This window comes from Rousettus aegyptiacus, unplaced genomic scaffold, assembly GCF_014176215.1.
Source record: "Rousettus aegyptiacus isolate mRouAeg1 unplaced genomic scaffold, mRouAeg1.p scaffold_m13_p_16, whole genome shotgun sequence".
NCBI classification, from domain to species: Eukaryota; Metazoa; Chordata; class Mammalia; order Chiroptera; family Pteropodidae; genus Rousettus; species Rousettus aegyptiacus.
In genome coordinates this window covers 51,710,821-51,725,875 of record NW_023416291.1, presented here as the reverse complement: position 1 = coordinate 51,725,875, position 15,055 = coordinate 51,710,821, and the positions used below count along the sequence as shown (strand labels likewise).

General features: G+C 62.6%; 1 protein-coding gene across 4 annotated transcripts; it reads left to right on the top strand.

The window, feature by feature from the left end:
* Positions 1-525: 525 nt before the first annotated feature.
* Positions 526-12,896, top strand: LOC107510979 (neurturin). Of its 4 annotated transcripts, none has more exons than XM_016145035.2 (3): positions 526-650; positions 9,260-9,435; positions 12,182-12,896. In XM_016145035.2, the coding sequence occupies exons 2-3, from the start codon at positions 9,267-9,269 to the stop codon at positions 12,604-12,606; spliced, it is 594 nt and encodes a 197-aa protein (XP_016000521.1). In that variant the 5' UTR covers positions 526-650; positions 9,260-9,266; the 3' UTR covers positions 12,607-12,896. The 4 variants fall into 4 exon arrangements, with proteins under 4 accessions (XP_016000521.1, XP_036089933.1, XP_016000513.1 ...); XM_036234040.1 differs by having other exon boundaries at positions 531-650; positions 9,228-9,435; XM_016145027.2 differs by having other exon boundaries at positions 540-650; positions 9,158-9,435.
* Positions 12,897-15,055: the final 2,159 nt, after the last annotated feature.

The window sequence follows — 15,055 nt, the reverse complement described above, 5'->3', positions numbered from 1 at the left end:
CACTGGCGTCGGGGCCCTGTGGCTCTTATCTTGGGGAAGGGTCCCCGCTTTCCCACTGGAGAGCCACCGGGCTTTCCGGGGCCTAGGGAGATAGCCGTCTAGGGGATGCTGTCGCTCCCGAACTCCTGTCACCTGCGGTCCTCGGGCCCCCTCGGGCGGAGGCGGGGCGGGGGCGGCTCCGGTCCCGGGAAACCCGAGCCACCGCCCTTGGCCCCGCCTCCGGCCCCGCCCCCGGCCCCGCGCCGGCCGAGCTGTCCGCGGCGGGAGCGGCGGAGGCGGCGGGAGAGCGCGCCGTGGAGCCGCTCCGAGCGCCCGGGCCCCTCGCGCCGCCGCCCCGTAGCCTCGTGCCGCGCACCGAGGTCGCCCGCGCGGTCCGTTGCCCTCCGAGCCGGGGGCCGTCCAGGGCACCCCCAGCCCCAGCCCCCGCCGCACCGGGATGGCCGCAGCCCGCCGCTGAGCGAGCCCGGGGGGGCCCCATGGGCCGGCCCGCGCCGCGACCCCCCCCGCGGCCGCCCCCTCCGACCCGGGCTCCCCCGGGCGCCGCGGGCCCAGGCGGCCTGGATGGCGGTCGCGGCGGCAGCGGCAGGGGCTGGGGCCGGCGCGGGTGGCAGGCTCGGTCACCACTGACGGGCAGTCGGGAGTCCCAGCAGGTAAGCAAGGGCGAGCTGGGGGCCCGCAGGGGACCGGGATGGGGGAAGGACCAGCCCCATGAACAGGAGTTTGGGGAGCTTCCACGGGCTAGGGGTAGACCAGTAGTTTACCTCCTCGAGCCGCGAACCTGCGCGTGCATGAGGGTGGGGCCAAGGGGCAACAGGTCCGCGCGTGGCGGGTCGAGGTGGGGAGGGCAATCTTAAGCGCCTCTCCCAGTCAGGATCTGGCGGGGGGTCCCCTGTCCGACGCGGCGCGCGCGCCTACGTCTCCTCGGACCCCAATGTGTGCGTCTGAAGAGGGGTGGGAGCGGGGGCAGCCTGCAAGAGGACGAGCCCTCGACACCCCTTCTGCCTTGTGGTCCACGAGGGGCCGTGGGGGCACCCGGATCCCGCAGACCCCGCGCAGGGGGCTGCCGTCGCGGCCCAGCTGCGCGCAGAAGTAAACATCTGTCAGTGGCGCGTTCCAGCCGCGTTCCCTGCGCGCCGCCGCCGCCGCTGGGGACACGGTGTCCTCCGGTAAGGGCCTGGCTCTCTTGGCTCCTGGAGCCGCCTGTTCAGCCGCAAGAGGGCGCGAAACCCCCTTTTTTTGGGGGGGGGGTCCCTTAAGGGCGAAAACCGGATTTGAAGGGGAGGGGGCTGTGCCTCCCTTTCTGGCTCTTTAAAAGAGGCATTCTCTCGCTCAGGGTAGCCTCCGATTCTCCCAGGAGATGTGGTTTAGGGGTTAAGAGTCATAGACCAAGCAAGGGGTCTGCAAACAGTAGGCAGATTGGGGTGGGACTGGAGAGAGAGGCGGGCCCCTCCCAGGGGTTGCCGTCACCACCGCCCCCTCCCCAGGAAGCACTGGGATGTATCATGGTGCCACTGGCCCTGCTCGGCAGGCCTGTGGTTACCTGCAGCCCAAGGCTGACAGCCCAGATCTGAGGAGCAGGGCCGCGGGCCTGGGAGGGGGCTCAGGAGGCCAGACCCCTGACTTTCCTCACTCCTGCCTGCCCGCCCTGCCCTCTCCCTGCCCAACAGCCTTCTCTCTGTGTCCCATGACACTCTTTGTCTGTCTTCAAGCGCCCCAGGCTGAGGAAGCCCCAATGGGGCGTGACTGGTCTAGGCGGATGTCAGTGGAGGGAAGACTCCCAGCTTTGCCAGCTTCTCCCCACCCCCAGCCCACTGCCTTGGGCCCCTTCGGACACCCCTTCCAATCCCAGGACTCCTGAGGTTCGGGGTTCCAAAGCCACTCCTAGGCCTTCTAGCCCACCCCCACAGGGCTGCACAGAGCTAGTTCTGGGGCGCAAAGAAGAAAAGCAAACATCACCCCTCTGCAGCCGGGCACACTGTCTGAAATCTCCCCACCCGTGCTTGCCCCTCAAATTTCAGGTCTCAGTTTTCAGGGAGGAGCAGAGGACGAAAAGGGTCTAGGGCAGGAGAAGGAACCAAATAGTTTGCAGTGAGGCACAAGCGTTCGTTGGGTGGTAGTGGTACGGCTGTTTGATGTCAGGGCTCTTGAACTGTCCTTCAGGGGGACAGACAGATCCAGGGTGAGCCCAGGGTGGGGAACAAAGGCGCTACCTTAGGGTAGGGCTGTCAAGGAAGTCTTCCTGGAGGAGGGGCATTGGAGCTAGGACTGTGAAAGATGAGTAGGAGTTTTCTAAGTGGGAGAGGAGCATTCCAGGTGGTGGAAACTGCACAGGCTGAGATCTGGAGGCATGAAAGACGGGGATGGCTGTTTGTGGCAAATCCAGGGTGCTGGGGTGAGTGTGGGAAGGAGAGCCTGTTCTGAAGGGTTGGCGGAGGGAGCAGAGGGGCATTCAAGGGCAGATTCCTGGAGGCGAGGGCTGGAAACACGGAGTAGAGAGGAACGGGTCTTTAGTGCATCTGGCGTCCCTGGGCTGGGCCTTCTTTTCTGAGAGGCTGTGAGATTCCTCTGCAGATATCTTTCCAGGTCTTGAAGGGTATGTCGGAGGGACCCCGGGCAGGAAGAAATTAGAGGAGGAGCCCCGCTGGCAGCAGGGGCATACTTTCCAGTTGGGGAAACAAGCCCAGAGGGCACCGCCGCTTCCCACATAGCTCCATGTGTTGGAGACCCAAGGCAGCACTGGGGGAGATGGAAAAGGTGACTCAGGTACCCTGTTTCCCAGGAAGCCAGAGTTAGGGTTTGAGCTGTGCCTGGGGTCTGTGCCTTGGTTTCCCCTTCTGTCAGATGGTGAGCTCTGCGTCGTGTCATCCTGGCCGATCCCAGAGGGTCCGCACCCCTCACGCCACCCGCTGGGCCCCACGCCAGCTGCTCGGCTGTGCCAGGCCTCCTCGGACTGATCCCGTTATCGCACCCCAGGGAGCCCCCTCCCACCCGCCCCAGATGCCTGCGGGGCCAGCCCCAGACTAACCGGGGTGGTCGCAGTGGGAATTTTACAGCCCACCCACCCGCACTCCTCGCCCAGCCTCCCTGAGCACGCCTGTGCGGCAGAGACGGAAGACCAAGACCGCAGCCCCAGGCGCTGATGGGGATGGTCTGACCTCTCCGACCTCGCCGCCTCGCACGGTCCCCGGCTCTGTTGCTGCGGCCAGCCCCTGCTCCCAGCCTTTGCTCCTGCAGTCCCCTCCACTCAGGATGCTCTCCAGATCTTCACCTGGTCTTAGCTCAAATGCTGCCTCCTCTGAGAAGCGCCCTGTGACTGCTCGACCCCGAAGCACCCCAAGCCACTATGGCTTCACCTTGTTTTATTTTTGCTGTTTTTACACCATCAACATCTAAATGACCATATCTATTTCTTATTTACCATCCGTTGCCCTGATTGGACAGCGAGTTGGCAAGGATGGGGCCCAGGGTGGCCTCGGTCCTCCTGAGTTCCCTGCCTGGCTCAGCACACAGCAGGAGCTCAATAAGCGTTTGCTGGCTTAACGTGCCGGGGGCAGAGCCCAGGCGGGCAGTCCGGGCTTGCTGCCATGTGGCCCTGTATTTACTTGCTAGCTCTGCTCTGCTGTGTGTCTTTGAGAAAACCTGTCACTTCCCTGGAGCTCAGTGCCACCTTCCCCCAGACGGCAGGGCCCAGCACCCCCTCCTGTCCCCTCCCCTTCTGCTGCCCCTTTTACCCAGCGCCCAGCGGTTGTCGGGGCACTGGGGGCACAAGTCTGGAGTCAGACCCAGGTTCAGCCACAGCTCAGCCACTTATCTGAGCAAGTCAGTTTTCCGGCGCGGCAAACGGGGCTAACGACATCTTCCAGGGACTGCAGGGAGGAGCAGACACGTGGCGAGCACGGAGCAGGGGCCCGGCGCTGGCCGGACGGGACGGGGCGGCCAGCACCGCGTGTGGCGTCGACTCTCTGTCGCTGCTGCGGAGGGCGGCCGGCGCTGTGCTCATGCTGCGGGGACGGGCCTTTGGGGCTGGGCTTTGAGGCATGGGTAGGGGTTTACCCAGCCACTTGTGTTTGACCCTGGCCAAGTTACTTCACTTTCTGGGCCTCAGTATTCCCATCTACGAAACGGGGCTAAAACAGCCACACCTCGCTGTGAGTCGTTAGGTATAAAGTGCTCACCAGCAGTGCTGTTCACTCGGGTCAGTGTTAGCGCTTGTTCCCTTACTGCCATCACAACCAGCACAGTCCTCCCAGAAGCCACTCTGTACGTCCCTGAGCCGCACTTGGGTGAAGACAGACCCAGAGCCCCTGGAGACAAGCTCAGGAGCCGAGACTTGATCTCAGCGTAGCAGGGAGCCAGCGGTGGTGCTAGGGGCTGGGCGGCAGGCAGTCCTGGGTTGGGGAAGGGGAGGGGAGGCCAGGCCCCCGCCCCTGGCCAGGCCCCCGCCTCTGGCCAGGCCTGGAAGGGTCAGCCGCGCGTGTCTGTGACTGCGCCCTGCCATGAGGCCGTCCCACGGGCTGGCCCCTGGCCCCTGCGGATGCGACATCAGAACCAGCTGTGCCAGCCAGATGTTCCTGGTTTACCCCCAGATGTGTGTCGCCAGCTCACAGCTGCCCTGGCCTCCCGGTCCCCACCATGGGGTGGGGCCTGGCCCTGGGGCCCTCTGAGGGAGAGGGCACATTTTTGTGGGCTGTAGAATTTGTTTCTTGTTTTGCATAACCATTGAGTCTTGCCTTGAGAGAGACCCAAGTCCCAACTGTCACGAGGCCTCAGTTTCCCCATCAGTGGAACCTCAGGGAACCCCCAGGGGCCATCTGGGGTAAAGGAGACGAGCAGCACTGGCCAGCTGTCAGCCCTGGAGCTCTCAGCACTGAGGGGGAAACAGAGGCACGGGTGTGCAAGTGCGTGCGTCTGAGGGCTGGGCCCAGCTGCTGTCATCAGCCGCGTCTGCAGGACTTCATGGAATTAAGTGGCCCTCCAGTTGAAGGAGGCTGTTTTGGGCAGTCTATTGTACAGATGGGGAAACTGAGGCCCAGAGAGGGGGAGGAGTGTATGTCACCTAGCCCAGAAGAGGTAGAGCAGGGATCCGAACTCTGTCGCCTGGAGCCCACGTGTTGTGGCGCCCAGAGACACTCACCCTGGAGTATGTGGGCCACTCCCATGTCTGCCCACGTGGCCTGCCCACGTGGCTTCACAGCTTTGCTCGCTCTGTCTGTGGGAGTGATGACAGCCCCACCGTCCAGCTCCCCCGGGTCCTCCCTGGCATCCCCACAGTGCTGGGTGGCTCCCTTCAGACACTCTCTGAAGATGGGGAAACCAGGTCACAGGGCCAGGACGTGGCCAGGACGGAGGTGGGAAGGGAGTCACGTGGAGGGATGGCACGAGGGCACAGGCACGAGCGTGGGGCCTGGGGCGCAGTCGCCGGCTCACACCGCTGCGAGCAGAACTGTGGAGATAACCCAGCCCAGGCTGCCCCTCCAGAAACCCCCAGTCCAGCATAGACAGAGGTGGACGTCACACCATGCTGCAGGGCTGGGCGGGAGGGAGGGACCTGCGGCCAGGATGCCAGGATGGGAAGCAGGGAAGGCTTCCTGGAGGAGGGGCTTTAGGAGCTACAGCTTTGAAGGATGAGCTGTTTGCCCAATGGGGACAGGCCCCGATACCAGGCCTCCCCCAGACCAGAGGGATGAGTGGCCGGAGGGTGGGTCCCCTCTCGTCCTTCCTCTCCCTGGGAACAAGCATGATGCAGGTGCCTCGCGAAGGCCCGGAGCTTTGCAGAACCGAGGCTGCTAACCCTGGGAACAGGTATGCCTGGCGAATGTTCCCTGGGAAGCTCTGTGGAAAGGCGGAGCCCCAAGGTGTTGCCTGGGTACCAGGATAATGAGTAGCGTTTCCTGGCACCACCAAAGAGGCCGCCAGAAACACCCACACCCCCTCACCGTGTCTGTCTGCACCTTGGACGATTGGAAGGGCCTGCCTGGCTGGGTGACTCTGGGCTGCTCACTGCCACTCTCTGAGCCTCAGTTTCCCCTTCCTCCCCACCCTAGTCTTGGGGATTCTGTGGCTTCCATCTAGGGGTGGAGGTCTAGCCTCAACCCCTCTTGCTGCAGCTGAGACCAGCGTGGCCTCTGAGAAGGAAGGCGGGGTGCCTTTCCCTTGGCAGTGAGGACTCTGGGGTCTGGACACTGAGCGCAGAGAAGGGCCCACCAGCCGGGCCCTGTCTGGGCGGTGGGGCCGGTACCAGTGGTCAGTGCGGGTCCTTCTGCCTCCTCTGCTTCCACACACTTCACTGTCGGCCCACTGTGTCGGTGCCTCTCGGCATCCCCCCGGGACCGCAGCCGAGGGCCCAAGAGCACTGGGGGTGTGTTTACATGTGTGCCCCTGTGCGTGTGAGCCTGTAGCCGGAATGCGGGAGTCGCACTAGTGTGTGAACATGGCAGCGTTCAAGTGTGATCGTGTTTGAGTGTAGTATAAAACGCCCACGTGTAGGAGTGTGAAACACACGAGCATCTACACATGGTAGTGTTCAAGTCTGTGTCATAACGTATGAGTGGAAAAATGCCCAAGCGTGTGACTGCAAAACACGAGTGAGTGTGGTGATGTCCGAGTGTGTGGGCGTAACGTTTGAGTGAGTGTGATCTGTTTGGGAGTAAGTGTGAGCATTCCAAGAGTATGTGACAGTGTCCAAGTGTGTGAATGTGAGGTTTCAATGTGTGTGAAAATGTCCACCTGAATGACTGTATGAAAACCCTGGGCGTGTAAGTGGGATGCGGTGTGTGCAAGAACAAGAACGCTGGGTATGAGCCCCAGGTGTGCTCTGAGGGAACCTGCCCCCAGGTCGGGGCCTCCCTGCCACACGCACACCTGGCCCCTCCCCCGTGCCCCCTGCCACACCCGCACTACCCCTCCCGGTCAGGTCCGTGCCAGAGACAAACCAGTTGGGTGACCCCCTTACAGAAAGGCCCATTGTTAACTGACGCTTATCAGTCGGCTTGCTGGGCCCCTCCACTGTCAGCCCCCTGCTTCCCTGCCCCCCATCACAGCTCTGGGGGGGGGGGTCTGCCACTTCAAGGCCACTGGGGGCTCCTGTGGCCAGGCCACCTCTGGGGTGGTGTCTTGTCCCCCCTTTCAGCCTCCTCGTAAGCCTTTAGCAGAGACGGGACCATGGCCTGGAGCTGTGCAGGGGCCTCGTTCCAGCCGAGGAGGGAGACCAAGGCACACCACTCCAAGGCTTGGCTGCGGGGCAGGCAGGGTGCTGGGGTCCAGAGGAAGCCACACCCAGATGCATCTTGAGCCTGGGTGGGTTTCCCTGCCCATCTCCCCCTCCCCGGGACTGAGGCCACCAGAGTTCCAATCTCAGCTTTGTTACCTTGGGCAAGGCACAACACTCTAGGCCTCAGTTTCCCCATCTGTGAAATGGGGATAAGGACTCCTGAGGTTGAAATGACTCTGTGTCGTTCACAGGATAGGATCTGGCATAAAGTCGGCACTCGTTAGGGAGTGGGGACCTGACAAACGCAGGGGCTGACCTCTGCTTGCTGCGCGACCTTGAGAATGACACAGTCTCACTGCCCGCCCCGTCCCCTCCTTGCCTTCCCCTCTGCCCTCTCCTCCCCGTGCACATGAGTGGGCTCCCTGTCCCTCCAGCATGCCAGGCCTGGCCCTGCTCAGGGCCCTGGTCATGCTGGGCCCCCAGATCTCCAGGCTGCCCCAGGATATATTCACACGCCCTCATGGCTGGGGGCTCTTTCCTTCCCACCACCAACAGTAACAAAAGCTGTGATATCAACTAGTTGCAAGTCCTACGGGGGACTCCATGGCATTAGGTCCCAAGCACGGCCTGTGCAGTATGTGCTGTGTCAGAGCTAACTGCCCTTGAACAAGGCTCTCCCTACCTGTTTTGTGCCTCGGTTTCCCTAGCTGTAAAATGGAGATAACAGCTTCTCTTGTGGGCTCAGCACTGGGTCTGGCAGACAGCAGGTGCTTAATAAATGCCCAGTGTTACTGTCTGGTGGGTGTAGGTCCTGTGCTCGGTGCTCGCACATCCATGGGACTGGAGAGGCCCTGCGGGTAAGCACAGACAGGGCCCGTCCTCCGCAAGTGAAATGCAAATGACGCAAACCACAGTCAAACCGCTCTGTGCCCCGCCCCGCCCGCAAGCAGCCTGCACTGCCCGAGGTGCACGCGTGGGGGCGCCCGGCGCCCCGCGGCCCAGCCCAAGGCGGTGACCTGCCTGGCTTTCAGCTCTGCCTGTAAATGTTTACACCCGGCCAGTCGCCAGACCCCGCGCAGGCCCACACCAGGCAGCCGGGTGGGGGAATGTAAACGCGGGCTGCGGGCCTGCTGGGTGGTATGGAGCTGCTAGGGCACAGCTAAGGAGGGGGTTGGTGCACGTGGGTTGCTAAACACCGACTGTATGCACTAAGCACGAAGCTCCCGGGCAGTCGCGGCACTGTGTGTGTAACCGGGGATGCTCGGCCCGGGGTGGGGGCAGTCGGGGGAGGCTTTCTGGCGGAGGCCCTGTCCCAACGGAAACCAAAAGGGAAATGGGAATAGGGAGAGAGAGGAGTGTTTTGGGTGGAAGGGCGCGTGCGCAAAGGTCTGGACGTGAGCTGAGCACAGTTTCGCTTTATCACTGCTGATGTCTGGGCATCAATTTATCTGTCTGGAAAGAAAATACAGGCTGAGAGGGGCAGGAAGTCACTCCCGAGAACATCTATGTGTGGGGAACAAAGTCTCAGCCCCGTAGTTCCTGCCTCCCAGACTATTCTAAGCACCAGCTTCCTGGCCACCCTTGTCCCACAGTGCCCCCTGCTGGGAACGGTCTCACCTTTCATTCTTCCCCCGAAGCCACTGGGCTCCAGCCACCCCAGCCTCCTGGCTGGATTGGCCAAGCCTGGTGCAGCCTCAGTACCTTTGCGTGGCTGTTCCCTATGCTTGAGATGCCGCTCTCTTCTGCCTGGCCAACTCCTATCTTTGTTTAAGTCTCGAATTCAATTCTCACCTTTCCTCAACCCTCAGTTAAACACTCTGGGACCCCCTCGTTGGGGGCAGTTCCCTGCACTCCTGGCAGAGCGCCCACCCCGTCCTCGTTAGTGCTCGTCACAACTGTGCTCAGTTGTTCCTTGATGAATTATGTCTGTAATTGATCGTTAAACAGAAGGGGTTCAAAATCAGGCGCCCCACTGTGGCCCCAGTGCCCGGCCCAGTGCCCGTTTATTGCCTGACAGACGGAGGCTGTCTGACCACCCCGTGCCCGCAGGCTGAGGATGCAGCGCTGGAAGGCGGCGGCCTTGGCCTCAATGCTCTGCAGCTCCGTGCTCTCCATCTGGATGTGTCGAGAAGGCCTGCTCCTCAGCCATGGCCTTGGACCTGCATTAGCCCCACTGCGCCGCCCACCTCGAACCCTGGATGCCCGGATCGCTCGCCTGGCCCAGTGTAAGCCTTGCCCCGGTCTTGGGTCGGATACCTCTAACACAGGGGCAGCCATACTGGGGGAATTTCAGGCATTGGAGCTGGGCCACAGAGGCTTTTTTTAGATGGGGGAGAGGGAGGGTGCAAATCCCCCCAACGGCCTGGCAGGGAGGGGGGGTGGCTCCTGGGAACTGGGGTCTTTCAGCTCAGCTGTCACAAGGAATTAAGCTCTGGCCCTCAGAGACCAGGGGACCAGATGGAGATTAGACTTGGGAACTTGGCCTGGGTGGCCCCTGCAGCGCAGCAGGGTGTGGGGTGAGAGGAAGGCTGGAACCAAGGCCCAAGTGACCTACCCGGCTGGACAGAGACCAAGGACCGGGGGCAGGAAAACAGAGAGAGACCTAGAAACAGTTAGAGACCTACACATGGGGAAGGAGACAGATAGAGAGAGGCAGAGACAGAGAGATAGGGCGGGAGAGACAGACATGAAAAGGCCGGGAGGCAGAGAAGTGGAAATGGCCACCCACGGAGAATGGCCACCTGGCCCAGCTCCCCACTCGCCCCTGGTGCCTGCCTTCTGCAGCTTCTGCGTGGGCCCTGACCTCGTGTGTGTGCATGTGTCCACGTGGACAGCCAGCGTGGGCAGCACGGATGCCCACGTGCACACCCACGCCTGCCATTCCAGTCCACATAACCCTGTCTTGGCTTTACCTCCACCCCCATGCTTTACCTAGAAGGTGGCAAAGCCCTTCCCAAAGACACTGGGTCTCAGAGACCCGGGTGGAGCTTCAAAAGCCAGCGATCCAGGACCTGGAGGCGAAGCACCAATGGTGGTGGATCCACCAAGGAGGCTCTTGGCCCGTAGCTGGTCCCGGTCAGTCCTGATCCTGTCCCTGGGCCCAGCGGTACTGATAAACGGGAGTGGCCGCCGATCACCAAAAGCCTAATGTTCGCGGCCCTGGAATATGACTGATGGAGGAATTTCAGGCTTAGGAAGGAGGGGCGGGGGGCAGATCTATTCACCTGGTGTCCAGAACCGGTGGACGTGGCTGAGCCTGCTGGAGGGAGGCAGGGACAGAGACACTAAAAGATCATTTGCTGTTTATCTGAAATTCAATCTCATCTGGGCATCAGTATTTCACCTGGAAACCCCCAGAATAACTCTCTAGATGGACATCTTTGGGGTGGGCACACTAAATGCTAGAATTTTAGGCACCAGAACTGAGCTAGTCTGGAATCCAACCTCCAAGCAGCCATTGCTGGCATTCCCAGAGCTGCCCCCGGGCTACAAGAACTCAGAACGAGTTGCTCAGGTGCCTCCCACTCTGCAGCCTCCAAGTCCCAGCTCCAGCTCCAGCTCCTGCCCCACCCTGAGCCCCATCCCATCCCAGCCCCAGCCAAGATCCGGCTAGACTCTGCAAGGACACTGAGGAGACAGGGAAACTGAGCCACGTAGTAGCAGGGCCATCGCCCACCTGAAGCTGCACAAGACCAACAGTGCCAGAGCTCGGCTCAGACCTGGTTGCTCTGCTTTCTGAGACCCCCTGGGGGAACAGACACCCCCAAGGTGACAGACAGCCTCTCCTCTTCGGGCCTCCTAGTAAGCTATTTCTTTTGACAGCCAGGTGTGCCAGCCTTGAGGGCAGGCGGGGGCTAAACTCAGGATTTCCCCTCCCAGCTACAAGTGTGACAGCAACTTGTCAGGGGCTGGGAGCCCCCTGCCTGCCACTCCAATGTCTGCACTTCTCTCCTGGGACTGCGGTGAAAAACAGGTCCTCAAATAAAGTCATTTCCTTGAACATAATTTTGTTATAAAGTCGATGGGATGCCATAGGAACGGAACTCTTGTTTGTATCAATGAGCCTTGGGTAGAATTGGTTTTGTTACTCATTGTTTCGCCACAGTCCCAAGAACCTATCGACAGCATTAAGTGAGGACTTATTGTACCAGGGCAGGGCCGGCCCCTGAGAAATAAACTTAGGGTACCCGGCCCTGGGAGTCTGGGACTGAGGGCACCTCCCGGCAGCTGTGGGAGGAGGGCTGGACTGGGGCCAAACCTGGGCACTCCATGGAAGCAGGAAGGATGCTGTCTGGGTTTGTCTCTGTCTCTCTCGCTGCCACCTGTCAGTGGTTGTGGCCTTGGCTGAGTCTCTGCTCCTTTGGGTGCCCAGTTTCCTTATCTGTAGCACGGGGATGGCTGTAACAATAGCTGCTGCCACGTCATGTGCTGGAGTCCCCAAATGCAGTCCCCAGTGCCTACTGCTCCTCTGTGTTTTGAGAAGCCCGAAAACCATGGTCTGGGTTTCTGGATGAAGAAACCAAGGCCCTCTACACAGTGGAGCAGCAGGAACATGGGGGGTGGGGGGGCGGGGTGGAAGGTTGGAGGTTATGAACAGCCCAGGGGCTCAGCTTTGGGTGGGAAGCCTAGAGCGTGAGTTAAAGACCCGTACAGCTCAGGGAAAGGGTGAAGGGTAGGGGTATAGGAAGCAGCCATCCAACACTGGTCAGAGGGTGAGCGAGCTCCGAGCAGCCCAACATGCGAGCGGGGTCCAGACAGGGCTGTTGGTAGCCTTGAGGGCCCAGGGTGGGGGTCTGGACATTCACCCGACCAACACCACCCAGAGAGGGTGCATGGCGGGAATGTGGGAGATGCGCTAGTGCCCCAGCGGCCCCGCAGCTGTCATTTTTGGCCAGGGCACAGCGAGGGGAGGGGGCTCCGTCCCGCCCCGCCCCACTGACCCCCAACGCCTTCTCTCCCCCGCCCTCGCAGACCGTGCCCTGCTGCAGGGCGCCCCGGACGCGGTGGAGCTGCGCGACCTGACGCCCTGGGCCGGGCGGTCCCCAGGCCCGCGCCGTCGGCCAGGGCCACGGCGGCGGCGCGCGCGCGCGCGGTCGGGGACGCGGCCGTGCGGGCTGCGCGAGCTCGAGGTGCGCGTGAGCGAGCTGGGCCTGGGCTACGCGTCGGACGAGACGGTGCTGTTCCGCTACTGCGCAGGCGCGTGCGACGCGGCCGCACGTGTCTACGACCTGGGCCTGCGGCGCCTGCGCCAGCGGCGGCGCGTGCGGCGAGAGCGGGTGCGCGCGCAGCCCTGTTGCCGCCCGACAGCCTACGAGGACGAAGTGTCCTTCCTGGACTCGCACAGCCGCTACCACACGGTGCACGAGCTGTCGGCGCGCGAGTGCGCCTGCGTGTGACGCTACCTCACAGGGCCGGCCAGACGGCGGCCGTTCGGCCCCTGCCCGCAAAAGCCCCGCCCGACGACACTCACCGTCCTGCCCCGCACGCCAGACAGACTGTCCTTGCGCGGCACGCGCCGGCGCGGCTTCGGCGCTCTCGCGATAACTGTACGGAAATAAAGTGTGGAACGTCGACCCGCTCGTGATTCTGCGCCCCGGGCTGTCCACCCGTCGCGGGGCGCGGGGGCGGGCGGCGAGGTGGCGCCGTCTGCAGCGGGGCAGGCGGCACGTGTGCGGGTTCCGCCTGCGGGACGGCGGGACGCCCCCGCGCGCTTCCTTCTCCGGGGAAGAGGAAAGCGGTGCAACGAGGGTCCCGCTTCCGGGGTTCCGAAAGGACAGTGGGGCGGATGGGGGCACTGCCCGCCCTCGCCTCCGTGCAAGGCCCTGTGCTCATTCCCAGCGTGTCCCCGTCCCCCCTCCACGCAACGTGTGCCTCGGGGGAGAGAAGTGTGAGGACTGAGGCAGGAGAGGAAGGTGGGCTCACTCCGCAGAGGAGGACACTGAGGTCCAGGCGGGCCCTGACCCTCGCCCCACGGGCGTCCCCAGGCTGGCTCAGCCCCCACCGGAGTGCACGCTGGGCCGCTCGCTATCTCCTGTCACGAGCTAAAAATACACGCGCGCTGCCCATCCCCTGAGGGGACAGGTCCGGGGCGGGCGCCAGCCCCCTCCGGCCCGGAACCGGCGCCTGCCAGGCAGAGCCCGTCCCCAGGGCTTTAGGTCCGGGGGCAGGGGTGAGCATACAGCCCTGGCGGGAGCACTACGAACGATTTACGACGAGCCACCATGGGGGATGGAAAATTCTGCGCAGTGTTTAGATTCGCTCGCGGTGACACCTTGATGCTTGGCAGGCCCAGGACGGTGTGGGCCGCTGAGTGCCCAGAGCCCAGGGAGGAATGGGCTGGTCCCGCGGTCTGAGGAGGGGCGGGGAAGTGGGCGGGCGCTGTGAGCCCAGGGCTGGCACCCCAATGAAAGACCAGAGGGCGTGTACCCTCTTGTCCTGGCCCACGGTCTAGAGGCTCCCAAGGGAGCATCCCCTTCCCTCCTTCACTGTCCCCCTGGACCGGCCTCCTCCCCTTTCCCACACATCTGAGTCCAGGAGCACGCTCTAACCACCACATCCTTCCCAGACCCGACTCTCGTGGGGAGCTGGAGGGCTGGAATCAGAAGGTGCCCCCGCAGAATCACCCAGCCAGGCAGGACCATCCCCCAGCTCCTTGCTCCCCAGGCCCCGGGTTGCAGCTAGGGTAACTCAAGGCAGCCAACAGGCGGGACTTCCTGGGACCCCTGAAAGCAGGCCCCAGCCCGTGGGTGCTCTGTTTGGAAGGCAGTTTCAGGACCAAGGCTGGCTTGGGCCCCCCTCCTGCCCCCACAGCATTCTGACTCTGAGATGGGGGGCGGTGGAGGCCTCCACCGTTTGAGCTGACTCAGGCTGGCTGGGGCCCAGAGGACAGTTTCCAGACGTGGTGGAAGCCGAGCCTCAGTTTCCCCATGTTAGGTGGCCTTGAGCCTCTAAGAGGGAAGTTGCTGAGCCCAGGACCCATGGTGGGAAAATTGGCCTTGAGCCTGGGTTTTTGGCCCCTGATGTTTGGCTGCCTCGGAGTGTGTGTCCATGCGTGTGTGTGTGTGCATGTGCATCATGCGTGTGCATATTTGTGAATGCGTGTGTGAGTGTGCGCATGCACATGCTTTTCTGTGTGTGACTGTGCGTGTGTGTGTCTGTGTAAACCCGTGAGGCCTTCTCCAGATTTAACATCCCAACCACAGGGCTCTGGCTTAGCCCACCAAAGAACTGAAGCGTAAACAGAGCTGTCGCCACAGGCCCCCGGGGCTGGGGTTCTCAGCGGCACACACTACACACACACACACGCGCGCGCGCGCACACGCGCACGTCACAGAGACTGCCACCCATATGGAGCTTAGCAGACAGCCTCTCATGCAAACCCACAGCCCGCATGCTCACACGCTTATGCATCATTCACACTGGAACTGCACACTCAAGGGCACCCGAAAAGTCACTGGTCATCTGAAAAAACACAACACTGGATCTCGCATTGTCACACGTCCACGCACACACACGGTGACGGCTCCAAGCCCATGTGATCGTCGCCTGTCACAGACACTCAGCACGCCCCCTCGCCCTCCTTCCCGGGGCGCTCCCTGCCCTTCCTCTCTCTCTGCGCTGTGTCGGCTGTCCCCTCGTGCCAGCCCTGCCCCACGACGACCCCAAGACACCCTGGACCGCATTCTGCAGCCCTTCGGAACCTTGCCCTACTGCTCTGCCTGAGGGGCTTGACCTCAAAGGGTCTTCCACCTGCTGGCACTGGGGTTTGGGGGTGTCCTGGGCACTGCAGGCTGTTGAGATGCATCCCTGACCCCGCCCACTCAAAGCTGTCAGCCCACCCCCAGT

Excerpts from the sequence above, each read along its gene's own strand:
- LOC107510979 (XM_016145035.2), top strand. The coding sequence starts at position 9,267 with ATGCAGCGCTGGAAGGCGGCGGCCTTGGCCTCAATGCTCTGCAGCTCC. Across the intron at positions 9,436-12,181 it reads GATCGCTCGCCTGGCCCAGT|ACCGTGCCCTGCTGCAGGGC; the intron begins GTAAGCCTTGCC and ends CCGCCCTCGCAG.